Here is an 18,230-nt window from a genome sequence, read left to right on the forward strand (position 1 = left end):
TAATTTTGTTTTTTGCCGAGGCCAACTAGGTTGTGGTCATACTTGCTAATCGGGGCATAACATACGTGCATCATAACTAATGAACATTCTCGCTTCTCATATTAAGATGTAGCCATCCACACCACATGCACATTATAGAAAAAATTTCACAAATTTCTACAATTGGACACTTTAACCAGAAATTGATCCATCCCAGTTTCTTAGCACGTCAAAATTTGAAATTTATTCTATAGCCCATAGGCAACATGAAATAGAAACCCTAATTTAACTTCTAAGTATGAATTCATCTTACAAACAACCCATGTATTCCATAAATCATTGATGAAGGAACTTGAAACTAAACACCCTTCCTTACTATGTCTGCCAAAGCTTCAGCCTCCGGAAAAAAAAATGAAACTTTCCGATGAACACAAAAAATATGGAACAAAACCCACCTCACTCTTCTCACCACTCTACATCCCTTTGTTCAAAATTAGAGGTAGAGGTAAACCCAAAGCCAAGCTCACTCTTCTCACCTCTTTTTGGACTTCACTCTCTTTGAATCGGAGTTCGGAGATCTGAGTTCAACCTAGAAACCTAAAGCTCACAGAGCTCTCTCGACATCTCTCTCTTCTAAATGAGAAAAGTGATGCAATGTGCTGATGATTTTTAGTATTGATATGAGTGTATTTTAGTACTTTCAGTTTTGTGCATCATGTGCATGGCTTGTACATAGTCGGTTTGTCCTATTTATGCCTCAAGATTAAGAAAATGTCCTATTTCTGTCCATTTCCCTTTCTTTTATGTAAATTTAAGATGTGAAGGGTATGGATCCAATGCTAGTAAGTGCTACGAGTGTTTTAGTCATTATATTAGATTTTTACAACTATTACATTTTTTTAATTTTAATTTCAGTCATTTAATATTTAGTGTTACATATTTATTTATTAAAAAAAGGTAAAAGTCAACTTTACCTCTTATTTTACATTTTGGAGACATGTGAATTGTACTATAGCAAGAAAAAAGTGAATTTAGAATCTCATTTAATTTTGGATTTTTATCAGAAATTATCTCTAAAATTGACTCATCCCATCAAGATGGTTTCTGAAATTGAAAATCGATCAATGTAGTCCCTAAAAACGAGTGTCACAAGTCAATGTTCTTCTTCCTTCACAATTCTGTCAAAAATTCTGTTATGTGCTCATGGGCACATAACTAGGTCTCACTAGCCTAATTAAATATTGTCTTGTATCTAATTGTACCATAATGTTATACCATCTTATGTGGACAACCACATCACTTAAAATGATATGAATTTTTATTCAGTTAAAAATAATTACAAAACCATAATATAAATAAATAAAAAGAGAAGAAAAGAAAAGAACAAAAACGAAAAAACCCTGAAACCTAGCAAACGTGAAACTGAGTTTCACGTTTCTTCTTCTGTCGTCCTCTTCTCCTCGTTCTATCACCTACCCTTTCTCAGTCACCATCTTCCTTATGCCCTACAATTGCTAAGCATTTTTTGTTGTTTTTTTAGTGAATTACTTTTTTTTATTTATGAGTTTATGTTATTTTATTCATTCTCCATTGTCGTTTTTCTGTAAGTGGAGGCAAATCGGAGGTGAGAATAATTTGGTTTTCAAAAAAAAAATTGAATGTCATTCATGAACTGATGTTTATGCATCAAACACAATTGTACAACAAATTGAGCCTATAACAATAATGGACTTTCCACTAACATTCAACAGTTGGCTAGTATAAAAATAATGGTAGCAAACAGCAACTACAATGGTGAAGATTAAGAAGCCGATTAAAAAGATGAACACAACAAAAGTACAATAATCAAAACGATTATGGATCAACCAAATAGAAAATAGTCTGCAACAAAGGAGAATGAAAGCAACGACATACAGACTCACAAAAAAAGGAAAAGAAAATTCAACGAAAAAATAACGATCAATGCTTACCAATAATCAAAACAGAGAGAGTTGTGGGAGCGGTGTTCTCTTAGGGTGTAGGGAAGATGGTGACTGAGAAAAGGTAGGCAAAGGAAGGAGAAGAAGTTTGGAAAAAAAAAAAAAAAGGAAGGAGAGGACAGCATATGAAGAAACGTGAAGTTTTACATTTTTTTTTTCTTAAAAAGGGGAGACAGTGACAAGCCACGATTATTCACCCATTCCGGAAGTTTTATGTCTGCTAGTGTTGGAGAGGTACTCCTATATTGGAGGAACTCTGAAATCGTTGTGTTTTGTTTATTGCCTAATTGGTTTTTGGTTTAGTTTATGACAAGTGGTATCAAGAGCTTAGGTTCTTACATGGGTTGTCTATTAAGCAATGACGAAGACTGGTGATTCTACCAGTGGTGATGATGTTGAAGAAAAGTCTGGCACTAGTGGAACCAAGAAGACGGTTCATAGTGCTAGTGTGAAATCCCATTCCCGGATTTCACTATTTAAAATTACGTATTCTGTATTTTGTATTCTTAGTTTCGATGCTTTTATATTTACGACGTATTTGACCCCTACGTATTTTTCCACTTATCTTTATATATTTGGATAGTACTCGTCGATACGAATGCATGGACGTAAATAGAATGTGATTCGGACTTATAACAAAGACTTTATAAGGTTTTGAACGAAGATATTTTGGTAAATTGATAATTAATTGGACATGTGATATTTTTGTCTAACCATTGAGTGAGTGCCTTGTGGGCACCCAAAAATTCTGGAACTCTCTCTCCTCCCTTCTCTCTCGTTCTCTCTTTCTTTCTAGAGTTCTCTCACTCTCTCTCTCGGCTCTCCCTTTTCTCCCCATGAAACAAACCACCATCATCACCAAAAATTTTGGCTTGTTGAACACCAAAACCACCATTATCTGCATGTCTTCACCACCATAAACCCAGTTTTGAGTTTTGTTTCATTGAGAACAAATCCTAACCTCGAGTTCGAAGAACAAGGTTTGGGCCGAGACTTCTAGGAGTGATTCAGACAATTTTCAGTCATCTTTTGGATTCAAAACAGGTATAAATCAATTCCTCATGATGTGTAGATAAATTTTCATGTTTGGATCATGTGATTTGGTTGAGAAATGAGAAAGTTCTAACGATTTAAAGTTTGCCCAGTTTCCGGCGAACCCGTGACCTTCCAGACCATTTTCCGGCCAAAACAAGGCGATTTAACGTCAAGAAAGGTACCAATCTGTTCCTCTCATTCCAATCTATGATTTTTGTTTTTGAATGACTCGATTTCGTTGAGTATTGACAAAGTTATGGACGTTTAAAGTTTGCCCAGAAATTCCAGCAAGTTACCAGTTTTCCCGCGGACAGCCATATTTCAGGCCATTTTCCGGCCACCGTCTACCATCATTTGGGCTTCAATTGGTATAATCTTGTTCTACACTTCTCTAGCTTCATTTTGGTATATTATAGGTCGAATTTGGTTGAGAAACGAGTGAGATATGGAGTTCTAAAGATTGCCCAGAAAATCTGTAAAATCTGCAGTATCCGGCGGAATTTTGTTAAGATCCGCCACTTGAACATTATAGCAATCGATGATCCGACTGTTGGATCGTCACCAAACTTTGATACATTATAGTACGTAATATTTAAGGACCTTAGGAACTTACGAATCGAAAATCTAGTGGTTGGATCTTACGGAGCAAGTGACGTAGGATCATGGACCCTTCCTTTGAACCACGGTTTGATTCTCATTAAATGTTATTGTGGGGGACATATGAGAGTTTTTGGGTGTATGAATTATTGAAGGAATCTAAATGTGGACTTGTACTTTGTTTTAGGAGATGATAGTGCGTGACGTCTCGATTTTGGGTGCTAGGGCGCGGTAGTGCGGGCTCCAGGTGAGTGACTTTAATATATGTGGTATTGGTGATTACCCTATTTTCGTAATTGTTATCCTATGTGGATATGACTTGATTTTATAAATATGTTTTCTATTGAATTGTTATTTTTAATACTTAGTCATCGATTTAATTTTATGAAATGTGATTTGACGTGCATATTGGAAATATGGTTTGATTTGTATGTTTGGCATGATGTGATGAAATGTGAGGGCTGGTAGTGGACCTTGAACCCATTGTCATGGGGTTTGTTGCTTCCAGACTTGTTTCACATATCGTATCATTATATCATTTCTCGTTTCATTGAGCCATTCTAATTGTGTACCTTGTGCTTTGTTCCATTTCTTGTTTCATTGAGTTTTTGTATTTTGAGTACTTGTTTCATGTCTTGTTCTTCGAGCATTGCTATATTCCTTGAACTTTGGCTCGGTTCCGTTGAGTGATCTGGAACTGGGTTTCTGCTAAGGTTCTGTTGAGTGGTCCGGTTCCCTGCTCCATCTGGATTCCGTTGAGTAGTTTGGAATCCCTCGTGATCTGCGAATCCGTTGAGTGGTCTGGAATCGTATCCAGCTTGGATTTCATTGAGTGGTTTGATATGCATTGTACTTCGCGATTCCTTTGAGTGGTCCGGAATCGTATCCACTCAGATTTCGTTGAGAGGTCCGGAATCCCTTCTACTCCGCGATTCCGTTGAGTGGTCCGGAATCGTATCTTGGTTGGATTTCGTTAAGTGGTCTGGAATTCCGTTTGGTATTATGGTTCTGTTAAGAGGTCCAGAACCTGATTAATTGCTTTGTTGGTTCTTCAGATTGAGTTTGGATTGAGATAGCTTCAAAGATGTAGGCTTTGGTTGAACTGTGTCGCTCTAACCCTACATTTCATTGTGTTGTATGAATTTATGGTTGTGAGCTTTTGTGACTTGTTTCAGACGAGCCGTTGGATGTCTGGATGACTCATTCGGGATTTTTAGTGACTTGATTATGATTTCATAAAATATGATTTTATAGTTGACGTTTATAAACCATGATCAATGGATGGTTTTTATTAGTATCACATACATCAAATTATTGTCACTCACATGAGCTTTGCGGCTTATCCGGGTTGTTGTTTGCCCGGTGCACCATTCCGATGGTGTAAGGGCGATTGTGCAGGTATTATTAGATACGAAAAGCTTTGGGGTAGAAGACAGAGTTCTGAGAGCTTGGAGTGTTAGGTTACCCCTATACTTTTCCTTAAATATATGTGATTATTGTTATTTTCAGTTCAGTATTTCCTAGCATCCCCCTACAGTCTACCGTCGCACATCGATCCTGGATGTATGTCGGGATCGGGGCATGATAGCTAGGTTTGAAATTGAGAAATTTGATGGAACGAGCAACTTTGCTATGTGGCAGTGTGAGGTTCGAGATGTCCTGATACAATAAGGTTTGGTTGTTGTGTTAGGAGACATGCCGTTTTCGATGGAAAAAGAAGAATGGGAAAGATTGAATGCTCATGCATGTTCTACAATTCGGCTATGCTTGGGAAAGCAACAGAAGTATGGTGTGATGAACATAACTTCTGCGAAGGAATTGTGGGCTGCATTAAAGACAAGATATATGAAGAAGAGTGCAGAGAATCGACTGCATCTTAAGAGCAAATTGTACAGGTTCCAGTACAAACAGGGCATGAAGATGATTGGCCATCTAGAAGAGTTTAACAAGCTTCTAGCTGAACTGGCAAATCTTGAAGTGTAATAACTCATCCTGAATAACTTTACGGATTTTAGAACGAAATGGTATTTTGATAATTTCATTGGGATGGGCTAGATATTTTGAATGGGTTGTTTTTGTCTTAATTGGTGAGCCACGTGGGGCCCACCCTTTGGTTTTTGTCCCCCAGCCCAAGCACTTTATTCTTTTTCTTCCTTCCCTCTCCCGTAAAAAAAACCTCACAGTTCTCTGCCTCTTCACTTTCTCTTCTTCTTGTAAGTCTCTCTCTTCACTCACCTCTCCTCTCCGAACCAGAGGCACCCTAAACAACTAGACAATGATGGCAACACCACCACCCTCACCCTTACTCCTTGCCTTTTCTCTATCTCATTCTCTATGAGCATAAAGACATTGAACTTAGCACACCCAATTCCCCAGCGATGGACCGCAACTTTACTTGGACTTCTCGGCCACGGTTAGGCCAAAAAGTAGTATGATCCTCTTCCTCTCGCTCGTAGCTTCTTTTCCACAGTTTAAATGTTGAAAATGATATAGTTTGGAGCTCGAACGGAGCTCAAGAACTTTTCCTAAATTCCGGTTAAGCCGGCTTAAAAAACGGGTTAAACCCGACCCATAACCCTAGCCGGCCCAAAGTTATTGGGCCATAGAACCCTGCCCAAACTTTGGGCCCAAATCCATAATTATGACCCATAGAACCTAAACCCATTGAACCCAAGCCCGACCGAGTCTTCAGCCCAACCCAGTTGTCTCAGGCCCAAACCCTAAAACCAGCCCATCCCAAAACCCTGGCCAGCTCATGGGCACGCTTGGGGAGCCTGTCTTGGCAAGTGCATGGAGCACACGTGCCTCCACCGGAGGTACTGTGCTCCGCCACTGTCCACCGCGGCGACCACAGTGGCACTGACGACTTTTCCGACCAACTTTTCGGCAACCCAAATCGACGTGTGGCCGTCCATGCCGCCATCCCGTAGCGGCGCATAGGGGTACCTGAGGTCCCCCTTATATTTTTTTCGACGTCCTAAATCCGTTTATGACGTCCATTTCCTGAAATTCAACCATTTTAGTATAGTTTTATTAATTGGTACCTTTATGTGCTTAGGTGCAATTGTATATGGCATTTCCATCCTCTCTTGTTTGCATGGCTCTTCGACATCGAAGTATTTGTGAATGGACCACTTCTAAAATGCATGATTTTACTATTAGAAATGCATACATGAAAATCATGATTTAATGGCTATGTTTTATGAAACGTTTATGAGTAAATTGGTTTCACTCTTTATGAAATATCATGCTTTATCGACTTTACGTTCTTTGCGGTATATATGATTGATAACTATATACCTACTTATGAACGTGGTTTTATGATAAGACATTTTAGTTACTAAGCTCCAAATTGAGATATATATATTAGAAATATTATGTTAATGTTTTTATGTGCTTACTTAGTGGTTATTCATACGATCTGCCTACGGGCGAACAGTTTTGCCTACGAGCGAATGAAATCATTAATTGGCTTCGATCGAGTGATGTAGGGCCTACGAACGAATGATACTGCCTACGGGTGAATGATACTTATATATGGCTTCGACTGGGGGTAGGTTTGTGGCTTCGGCTGTAAGATACTTATATATGGCTTCGGCCAGGAGTAGTTTGGTGCCTTCGGCCAGAAGATATTTATATTGGCTTCGACTGGGAGATATAGTGCCTTCAGGTGAATGGAGAGAGAGAGAGAGAGAGAGAGAGAGAGAGAGAGAGAGAGAGAGAGAGAGATATATATATATATATATATATATATATATATATATATAAATGCCTTGTGGTATTACTACTAAGCACATTATATACGATATATGTTTTATGAAAGGTTTTATGGCATGCTAGGGTTTTCAGAAAACCTATTACATATTATACTATTGAGTTTTCATTAACTTTGGAGGTTAGTACGTTGATGAATAACTGTTTCAGTATTACTGATATATAAACTTCGTCCACTCATGTTTTGTTTTGCGCCCCTTCAAGACTTAGATTCAAGGCGTACAATCCCGGTGTCAAGGTACTCTCACATTGGCATCTTCGAGTCCTCTCGTTGTAGGATCCATTTGCTTATTCAAATTTATATTATTCATTTTTAGTGTCTTGGATTAGTTGTATGTTCTGAACATGTTCCATAATTGCATATTCATTATAGTTAAATTTACAAGTTTCATTCATGTTAGTTATTTCTTTCTAGTTCTCATGCATTCTAATATGGCTTCGTCATTTTCGGGTGTCGGCCATCATGTGCCTACCTTGGTATTTGGAGGATATCAAGGTCGCACATGTCATGAAGAGATAATCAAAGATGAAGACAAGGCCTTGATCCTGATGAACCCATTGCCTGAATCTTATGAGCCTTTCGTGACTGCTTGGATTTATGACAGGGGGACAATTAAGTATGATAAAATCTCAAGTGCTTTTATGAATCATGCGGTGAGACACCTTGACAGGCAAGAAAGGAATAACTATGAAGCTGTAATGGTGAGAGGAAGATTGAAAGAAAAGAAAGGTTCGTACAGGAAAAATAGTAGGTCTCGTACTAAAGGAGTCTCAAAAAATAGGAAGTTCTTAGACAAAGATGAGTGTGCTTTTTGTCATGAAAAAAGGACACTGGAAGAAGGATTGCCCTAAAATAAAAAAATAAAATAAAATAAAACTAGAAAGAAGAAGGATGACTCAGAAGCAAATATGGTTGAAGTTGAGGATGAGGAATTTGTCTATGCCCTAACTGCATCGAGCATTGTGGATTATATGAAAGAGTGGGTGCTCGATGCAGGTTGTACCCATCACATGACTTCTTAAAGGCATTGGTTTTCAAGCTTCAAAGTTATGAATGGAGCTGTGTATATGGGAGATGATAACCCATGTACAACTTAAGGAATTGGAAGCATCACGACCAAGCATCATGATGGTGTGATTCGAGAATTGCATGGTGTAAGGTACGTCCCAAAGCTGAAGAAAAATTTGATCTCACTAGGCACTCTCGAGTCACAAGGCCACAAGTTTTACTCCGATAACAACGTGCTCAAAGTTGCTAAAGGAGCACTTGTCATAATGAAAGGGCCTCGGAATGGCTTACTTTATATTCTACAAGGAAAGACTTTGGAAAATGGAGTGGTTATGGTAGCTGATGAAGTGCAAAGTGATAAAAGTGACTTGTTTGCATTATGGCACATGAGGTTGGGACATGTAGCAGAAAAAGAATTTCAAGGATTGATTAAGTAAGGGTGTTTACAAGGAGCAAAAACTAGAAAGATAGAGTTTTGTGAGCACTGCGTTCTTGACAAACGAACAAATATGAAATTTGGCTCAGCTGTTAATCAAAAGAAAGGGATTTTGGACTATGTTCACTTTGAGTTTGAGGGCCAGCTTAGGTGGAAAAAGATGGTTTGTATCTTTTATTGATGACTATTCTTGCAGATCATGGATATATATGATGAAACGAAATGACGAGGTTCTTAACATCTTCCTGGAATGGAAGAACATGGTGGAGAATAAGACTAGAAAGAAGATTAAGATACTAAAAAATGACAATAGAGGGGAATATACCTCTGATCCTTTCTTCAAAATGTGTAAAAAGGAAGGGATTATCGACATTTCAGTGTTAGACATACTCCATAGCAGAATGGGATTGTAGATAGACTAAATAGGACCTTTCTCAAGAAAGTTCGTTGCATGTTATCTCAAGCTAAGCTGCCAAAGAGATTTTGGGCATAAGCTTTGAGCTATGCATGTCATGTGCTTAATCGACTACCATTAACAGCATTGGAGGGTAGAACACCCATTGAAATATAGTCTGGAGAACCAGCTCAAGACTACGATAGACTACAAGTGTTTGGATGCAATGCCTACTTTTATGTGAAGGAAAACAAACTAGATCCATGAGCCAAGAAAGTTGTCTTTATGGGATTCAATAGTGGTGTGAAAGGCTTCAGACTTTGGTATCCCGAGTTGAACAAGATTATAGTAAGTAGAGATGTGACATTCGATGAAAGTCACATGAAATTGAAGGGAGATGTCCAGATGGTAAAGCTTGGGGAACAAGTACTTGTGAATTTACAGCCAAGTAAGGAAGTTGTGGAAGAAGAAAGACAAGGTGATCAACTTGAACATGAAGAGAGTGATCACGAAGAACAAACACCATCGGAAGAATTAAAGACACAAGATGATTGCATGGCCAAAAGGAAGGGAAAATGAGACATATCCCTACCTGCGAGATATAAAGATTACATGGCCTGCATGGTATATGTATTGCCAGTAATTGAGGCTGAAATTCCCACTAATTTTGAAGAAGCAGTAAATAATGAAGAAGAGAGTAAATGACATGGTGCAATGGACGATGAAATGCTCTCCCTTCACAAGAATAAGACTTGGGAATTGGTGGAGTTGCCTAGAGGAAGGAAAGCAATTGCTGCAAATGGGTTTATGCAAAGAAGGATGAAGTGGATGACAAGAGATTGGTAAGATTTAAAGCTAGGCTAGTGGCTAAAGGATATGCTCAAAATGAGGGAATAGATTACAATGAGATTTTTTCTCTTGTGGTTAAGCACTCATCCATTCGAATATTGCTTGCCGTAGTTGCATAATTCAACCTTGAATTGGTACAACTAAAAGTGAAGACTGCATTCCTTCATGGTAATTTGGATGAAGAGATTTATATGAGACAACCCAAGGGGTATCAAGTGAAGGGCAAAGAAAGATTAGTTTGTAAGCCCAAAAAATCTCTTTAAGGTTTGAAGCAGTCGCCCAGGCAGTGGTATTTAAGATTTGACAAGTTTATGAAAGGTCAAGACTATACAAGAAGTCACTATGATCGCTATGTTTATCACAAGAAGTTGAAAGATGGTTCGTTCGTGTACTTGTTAATCTATGTGGAAGACATGCTCATAGCCTCAAGCAATATTTTAGAGATAGAAAAGTTGAAGGAGCAAATGAGAAAGGGGTTCGAAATAAAGGATCTTGGTGAAGCCAAGAAAATATTGGGAATGGAGATCATAAGGGATAGACAAAAAGGTTTGGTGTGTTTGTCTTAGAATCAATATCTTGAGAAGTTGTTACAAAAGTTTGGAGTAACAAAAGATCCTAAGCTTGTAGGAACTCCATTAGGTGCTCACTTCAAGTTGAGCAGTCAACAATGTCCCAAAAATGATGAAGAAAAGATGAAGATGGGTGGTATTCCATATGCTAATTGGTTGGAGGATTAATGTATGCTATGGTGTGTACTCGTCCTGATATAGCACACGAAGCTGGAATTGTTAGTAGATTCATGCATAATCCTGGAAGAGAGCATTGGAATGTTGCTAAGTGGATACTAAGGTAATTACATGGAATGAGGGACAAAGGTATTTGTTTTGAAAGATGTGATGAAGGAATTGATGAGTTCTCAGTTGGATATGTGGACTCAAACTTTGCTGGAGACTTAGACAAGAGAAGATCGACAACTGGGCATGTGTTTACTATGGCAAAGGGTCCTATATGCTGAAGACCAATATTACAACCAACGGTGGCACTATCAACCACAGAAGCAGAATACATGGTGATCACTGAAGCTATCAAATAAACAATGTGGACTCTGGGGTTGTTAGGAAACTTAGGTGTAGAATAGAACAACACAAGTTAGATGTATATTGTGACAGCCAAAGTGCCATTTATTTGGCCAGATATCAGGTACATCATTCTAGGACTAAGCACATTGATGTACGATATCATTTTGTGAGAGAAGTGGTAGCTAAAGGTGAGATTCATCTAAAAAAGGTTGCTATAGAAGATAATTCAGTTGATATGTTGACAAAGGTGGTTAATACAACTAAGTTCGAGCACTGCTTGGCTTTGGTGCAATTGAAGCAAGTTTGATCTTGCGATACGGTGGAGCAACGGAAGTTGTTTGATGCCTCGTTATGGATTTCATACCAAGGTGGATATTGTTGGATTTGGCATTAAATCAACATGCTTAAACTAAAACAAGAATCAAACAAGGATTAGGATATCTTGGACGCAAGATATTTAGATTTGTGTTTCCTAGTTGGTTTGGGATTTGGTTTTAGCATAGGATTTGGTTTCCTATATTCTAGGGACTTTGTGTAAACCTATGACATCTATTAGTATAAATAGATAGATGTGGGATAGAGTTTTGTATGTGAAAATTATGAGGCATAAGTTTGTATACTTGAGAATACTTTGTGTTTGTGAGTTCTCTTGTATTTGTTCATAATCAATAAAGCTTTCGTTGTTAGAGAGGTACTACTATATTGGAGGAACTCTGATATCGTTGTGTTTTGTTTATTGCTTGATTGGTTTTTAGTTTAGTTTATAACAACTAGAACATCAGATTGTACACAGTATATCCATTATTCTACAATTGACTTGCACTCAATCAAACTTTAGTCATCATGCACTTTGACTTGGTCCTGGCAACTTGTATGTACAAGGATGCCTTTTCATGACCAGTAAACTTGGAATTAACCGCTGGATTCTGCAAAACAGCATTCAGGATAGATGTGTAAACAATATGGAATTAGATTCCCCGATCCCCGACTATAAGAAAGTGTGTCAAAATGTTCCTCCCGATCTTGACTAAAAAAAATAGATGCTGACCTGGCTAGGAAGCTAGAATAACCATCTTTCTGGTTCTTTAATTTCCAAACCATACAGCCATGTCTGATGCATGTGCAGCCAAGTGAAATCATCTGGCCCCTCACCCTGGTAAAGCCATAACAAATCATGAGTATTATAACTACCAGATTAAAATCTCCCCAAATTATTACATCCTAGATCATCAAGGGTGAAGAAAGTTTAGGTTCCACCATAAAACTAATTGGCAATATGGGAAGTAGCCCAACTACTTATATGCACATGCAAGGTCCCCCATCCCACGTGTGGCGAATTTTCAAATCAAACACGTGGACAACACAAACAGGATGACGGAGCACATGGCTGTTGGACTTTATATGTGAGACAACCTACTCTGATACCATGACATGTGCTCATAATCAATTGGGCTATTCCCCATATTGCCAATTGTTTTTATGGTAGAACCTCAACTTTCTTCATGATATTAGAGCAGATTGATCCACGTGTAAAGCCCAATAGCTACATGTGCTCCATGTCATCCAAGTCGAGTTGTCCACTTATTTGACTTGAAAATATTCCACACATGAGCGGGCGTATGAGAATGTGAAAGTAAAAGACTTCCACATTGGTGAAATGAAAAAGTTTGCAAGAGCTTATAAAAGGTTGAACTACTCTCAGTATTATCAATTAATTTTATGGTGAACCTCCACTTTCTTCAAAGGAACATGAAGTTAAAAGGTCATACCTTCGAACTCATCAAGACTGTAGTTAGACAACATCGCCGCTCGTTCTCTACAACAATCAATCCATCAAACTTTCATCAATAGCAATCCATTTCTATCAGAAAACTAAATCATCAAATTCTGCACAATAATTAGCACTCACAAAAATTGTATGCATGATGACTTTTCTAGAGTGCCTATAGCAGCTCCCTAAATTTTCCCACTTACATTTTACATGCCCCTTTGAGGTTTAATGTTTCTATTTGGAGTCATCCTTAATTCAAATACTTAATTAACGACTAGCTACCAGTTTTGATACAAATGTAGACATTTCATTTCATATTATACTAGATTAACTCATCGCATATATTCTTCCAATTCTTTTTCTATTCTCGAATAAATGCTAGAAAGGTAGCCTCATCTCACCACACAATTCCCACTTATTAAACTTCACGAGCCATGCATTTGAGCCAATTTGAACTGAGGATAATCGATCCAACCATGTCCAAAATTGTTTTCCCTGCTTATCTCCATGCAACCTTGCCAATGAATCTATGCACTGGTGGATTGGTAGATCAACTCCGGAGGGATGGACAAAGATACCCGATGACTGCTAAAGAAATGGAAAGAATACAAAAAGAATTCAAGCAGCATCAGTTATAACCGCACCAGTAGTCCACCCTTCATTGCACATAACCAAGACACTCCTAATTTACAAGACCCAAAATTTACCATAAACCAAGGTGTTTCAAAATTAAAAATCGCGTCGGGGAAAGAAAGAAAGGAAAAAACAGACAAATCACACTTACAAGGACTGATTTTAAGTTTTGCATGTACTCCTCAGATTTCTCTACTTCAGCACGGCGCCATCTCTCATAGAACAAATAGAATTTGGTTACCTCATGAGCAGGACTGGACATTTCCACTTTGCACTTTCGGAAGTCTTTTAAATCTCTAGGCGATACATTTGGACCTAGATGAAAATGTCCAATGGCTTGTATTATCCCAGCTGCACATCTCTCAGTTGCATGAAGCATATCAGGATTGTCACTCACATTTTCTGCATACCACTGCAACAAATCTTCTTGTGCATTACTCACCTGCATATTCAATTTAACAATTTTTATCCTTATTAATAAGCTAACAATATGATTATGCAAAGAGGGTAAATAATGAACTAATTGTTTATGACCTACATACCATCACACCATACACTTGAGGGAGACTGAAGAGTTCAGCATCGTTTCCAGAGTCGCCACAAACAAGAGTGTCGTGCGGAAGTTTCTCCTCATTGTTGAATTTCTTTAACAGATACGCAAGAGCTTGTCCTTTATCGGCACGTTTGGGTAAAATGTCCAAATCAACCCCCCTGCTATAAATGATGTTTATGTCTACCTGACCAAATGTGTATAGACAAATCACAGGCTTTAAGGAGAGATGCATTAAAATAGTAAAAGCAATATGATTTCAGAGAGTACCTATATATATATAGATCCATACATACATATAGTGGTATCAGTATTGAACATAGGAAACAGTTTTCGGTATGCAAGTAGGACAATAACACTTTCAAATGAAGTTGTGAAGTGGAGCCATAAGGTTTAGAGAAAGAAAACAATTGAGGAAATCTTACCCCACGTTTCTCCAACCGTTCTGATAAAGCATTCATTATTTCCAATGCCATTACCTTGTCAACCTTAAAGCTAACCTTGTGAGGTCGTTGGTTTTTCTCTGCCTGAAATAATCTCATATCATATTTTCAAATGGACAAAGGATTTCATTAACCAGTAAAAACGCAATAATTAATCTAGAGAGCACACTAGCTAACAATGCAAGAAATTTTTTCCACTAAACTATTCACTTGGGCTAACCCTTATTTGCCACAAAGATACGTTTTTGTGTATGTTCACACTAGCGTATGGATGTAGTCAAGTTTGTTAGACAAGTGCGCTTCCCCTTGTGACACCGAGTAGTTTAGATTAAATTAGAATATTGCCGGAATTATAACTAATTCTGTTAAAGGATCACATTCATCTCCGGATTCTTCTCCTTAATTTATGTTTCATTGTATAAATACGATGAACTTAGATTAAACGTAGCAAGGGTCAAGTCCTATGAATGTAATTATTAATTTCTCACTTGGTACCATAGATACATGTATCTATTGTATTATATAAATGATTTGTACCTAGTGATTTGATCAAGGAACAATATTTCTACATGATATGAGTCTAACTAGGTCTTAGGGTTTGTCTCACCAATGCCTCCCAATCCCTCCTCGGTCTAGGTTTTCACTTTTCCTCTTTGTCCCATCTTTCATCATGTCTTCCTGTTCTTCTCCTTCTCTACCCGGGTCCCAGCCCCAACACCACCCAATTTGTCAAACTTATCAAGTCCAATTACCTTATCTGGCTTCGTCAGATGAAATCTTTTCTTATTGGTCATGACCTATGGAAATTTGTAGATGGTCTCATGACTCTCATGCTCTCATCCCATTCCCCTTCCTACGATCCTTGATTCCAAACACAAAGAAAAAGATGGCGACCCTGCTCCCCTTATCCCCAACCCCATTTATCCTCTTTGAGTTCAGCAAGACCAACTCGTGGTCAGATACCTTACCAGTGCTATCTCTGAATTTGTTTTATCTCTCACCATTGGTTATACTGCCTAGGATGTTTGGAATTGTCTTCACACTCACTTTTCTCAAAGTTCTCTTGCTAGTGAGGCCAATCTTCGCTTTCAACTTCTTGGCATGTCCAAAGGCTCCCAATCTCATGATGCTTACTTGCAACATGTCAAGTCCATTGCGGATAAACTTGCTTCCATCAATCAGCGATCGCCCACAAATACCTTGTTCTTGCTGTTCTTTGTGGCCTTGGTTCTGAATACCGGATGTTCAATACAGCAATCATCAATGGTTCCCTTTCTACATTCGCCGATCTTCATCACAAAACTCCTCACCTTCACGCAGCAAAATCCCAGGTCTAGAAATATGATATGCTCCATTGCAACCGGCTTCCACTCCACTTGCTGCCAGAAAGTTACACTATTTGACACTCACCCGGCCAAACTTCTCTTATGCCGTCAACACAGTTGCCCAGTTTATGAGTTCTCCCTGCACTACACATGCTTGCTGCCAAACGCATTCTTCTCTATGTCAAGGGAACTCTTGACTTCCAGTCCCAATCCTGTTCCACCACTCTCTCTGCTTACTTCGAGGCTGATTGGGCCGATTGTGTATTTGGGGTCTAATATGATATCCTAGTGTTCAATGAAGCAACCTAAAGTGTCACGCTCTAGTGCTGAGTATCATTCTTTATCCCATGTCTAGGCATAGACCACTTGGATAAATTATTCTACAGGAATTAGGTTTTCACTTGCAGTTTCCATGTCTTATTATACTGTGACAACTTAAGTGCTACGTACATGGCTGCCAATCCAGTTCACCACTCTCCTACTCGGCATATTGAGCTAGATTATCATTTTGTTCAGGAAAAAATTGATTTTGGAAGTCATCGGGTTTGCTACATTGCCTCTACTGATCAGCCTGCTGATCTCCTCACAAAGGCTCTACATAAGCCTCGCCATGCTCTCCTTTGCTCCAAACTTGTCCAATCTCCATCGTCCAATTTGTGGGGGTGTTAAGGGAACTCCCTAATTTATGTTTCATTATACTATAAATCAAACATAGCAAGGTTTAATTCTTACCAATGTAATTATTAATTTTTCATTTGTAGCATACATGTATCTATTGTACTATATAAATGATTTATACCTAGTGATCTGATAAAGAATAATATTTCTACAAATTCTAAGAAGGAACAAAAAATGAAAGGTAGTGATACTCATAATTTTTACCTCACATCTTTATTAATTTTTGTCCAATTATCCTCTTTAATTTATCCGATCGATCAACAACAACAACAATAAAGTATTTTCTCACTAAGTGGGACGGCTATATGAATCCTAGCATTGCACTCGGTTATATGTCACATCTTTCGTTAGATCGAAGTACTCTAAATCTTTTCTTAGAATTTCTTCCAAAGTCTTCCTAAATCTTTCTCTACCCCTTCAGCCTTGAATCACTGTTCCGTAATCTCATCTTCTAACCGGAGCGTCAGTAAGCATTCGTTTCATATGTCTAAACCACCGTAACCGATTTTCTCTCATTTTTCTTTCAATTTCACCTACTTCTACATTAATTCGGATATCCTCATTCCTAATCTTATTATTTCTCATGTGCCCACACATCTAATGAAGCATTCAATTTATCCGATCAATCGATGACAAAAAATTAAGAGGGTGTGAGAGGTAAAAGAATTAGGGTTGAGGGAGAACACTACAGAAAAAGGTACCTGAGGAATAAGTTGAGGAAATTGATTAGTTTCTTCAACAACAATGGCTCTATCCCATCTGTGACTGATAAACTGTTGCCAACCAAGATCAGGAACCATATCGTCACCACCGCCATACATAATCTCAGTGCCGACGGACAAAATGGTGATGTCGGGGGTTAGCAAGGGTTTCTGATTCCTCAAAGGTTTGTACGTGATGGGTGTTCTTCCAGTGGAATATACGAGCAGAGAATCATGGCGGTAATATGATTCCCACAGCGCATTGAACCTGAGAAGACTCAGATTATCAGGCGCATCATGGTCAACCATGGTGCAATCAAGATCTGAGACCAGCATCAGACGAGCAGAACCATTCAGACGACGATTCATGTTCATCATCTGGGTTGCTGAATGGGTTCAGCACTTCCACTCCAACTTAGCACGCGCAGCTCACCCGCCTTCACCAGATGGAATTCATTGCTTTCTTCTTGGTTGGGTTATACAACTTCTAGGCTTCCTTCTTTCTTTTTCAAACCTTCCGACCTAAAATGTACTTTGCAGATTCTTTATTTCAGGAATTGTTATTAACAGTCTAAAAAATTTATTTGGTATTCAAAATTTTATATAATTAAAAAGAAAAATACATTTATAAAATAAATGTAAAATAAAATTTTTAGAATCCTAACAACAATTCTCTTATTTTATTTAAATTAGGATGTGAAGTGTATGGATTCAATGGTTCAATGGTAGGTAAGGCCACTTAGTCCACATTTTATTTTTACATTTTCGGAACATGTGAATTGTACTCTAATAAGAAAAACGTAAATTTAAAATCTCATTCAATTTTCTCTCTTTGACATTTTTTTTGTAAGCAAAGATAAATTTCATTACCAACAATAAACTTTACAACAAAAATACCCAAAAGCATATAAAAACACAAACAAACAACAGTGGCCAACCAAACAAACCAAAAGTTGAGACCGAATAAAAAGAACACTGAAAGCAATCGGATCCGCTGC

The 18,230-nt window shown here is 38.1% G+C and overlaps 1 protein-coding gene and 1 long non-coding RNA gene across 9 annotated transcripts; one reads left to right on the forward strand and one right to left on the reverse strand.

The window, feature by feature from the left end:
* Positions 1–2,675: 2,675 nt before the first annotated feature.
* Positions 2,676–16,694, forward strand: LOC126582429 (uncharacterized). Of its 6 annotated transcripts, none has more exons than XR_007609530.1 (6): positions 2,676–3,002; positions 3,104–3,171; positions 3,264–3,361; positions 3,778–3,837; positions 4,989–5,050; positions 5,232–5,637. It is a non-coding gene; the product is annotated as an uncharacterized LOC126582429 (long non-coding RNA). The 6 variants fall into 6 exon arrangements; XR_007609526.1 differs by lacking the exon at positions 5,232–5,637 and adding an exon at positions 16,370–16,694 and having other exon boundaries at positions 2,677–3,002; positions 4,976–5,050; XR_007609524.1 differs by having other exon boundaries at positions 2,677–3,002; positions 4,976–5,050.
* Positions 11,834–17,779, reverse strand: LOC126582250 (sucrose-phosphatase 1-like). Of its 3 annotated transcripts, none has more exons than XM_050246320.1 (8): positions 17,233–17,779; positions 14,511–14,612; positions 14,078–14,272; positions 13,687–13,977; positions 13,304–13,487; positions 12,901–12,947; positions 12,180–12,284; positions 11,834–12,057 (listed from the first exon to the last, which is right to left on the reverse strand). In XM_050246320.1, the coding sequence occupies exons 1-7, from the start codon at positions 17,608–17,610 to the stop codon at positions 12,192–12,194; spliced, it is 1,290 nt and encodes a 429-aa protein (XP_050102277.1). In that variant the 5' UTR covers positions 17,611–17,779; the 3' UTR covers positions 11,834–12,057; positions 12,180–12,191. The 3 variants fall into 3 exon arrangements, with proteins under 3 accessions (XP_050102277.1, XP_050102273.1, XP_050102285.1); XM_050246316.1 differs by having other exon boundaries at positions 13,304–13,490; positions 17,233–17,777; XM_050246328.1 differs by lacking the exon at positions 14,511–14,612 and having other exon boundaries at positions 13,304–13,490.
* Between the last annotated feature and the right edge of the window lie 451 nt (positions 17,780–18,230).

This window comes from Malus sylvestris, chromosome 2 (genome assembly GCF_916048215.2).
Source record: "Malus sylvestris chromosome 2, drMalSylv7.2, whole genome shotgun sequence".
In the NCBI taxonomy this organism is placed as follows: Eukaryota; Viridiplantae; Streptophyta; class Magnoliopsida; order Rosales; family Rosaceae; genus Malus; species Malus sylvestris.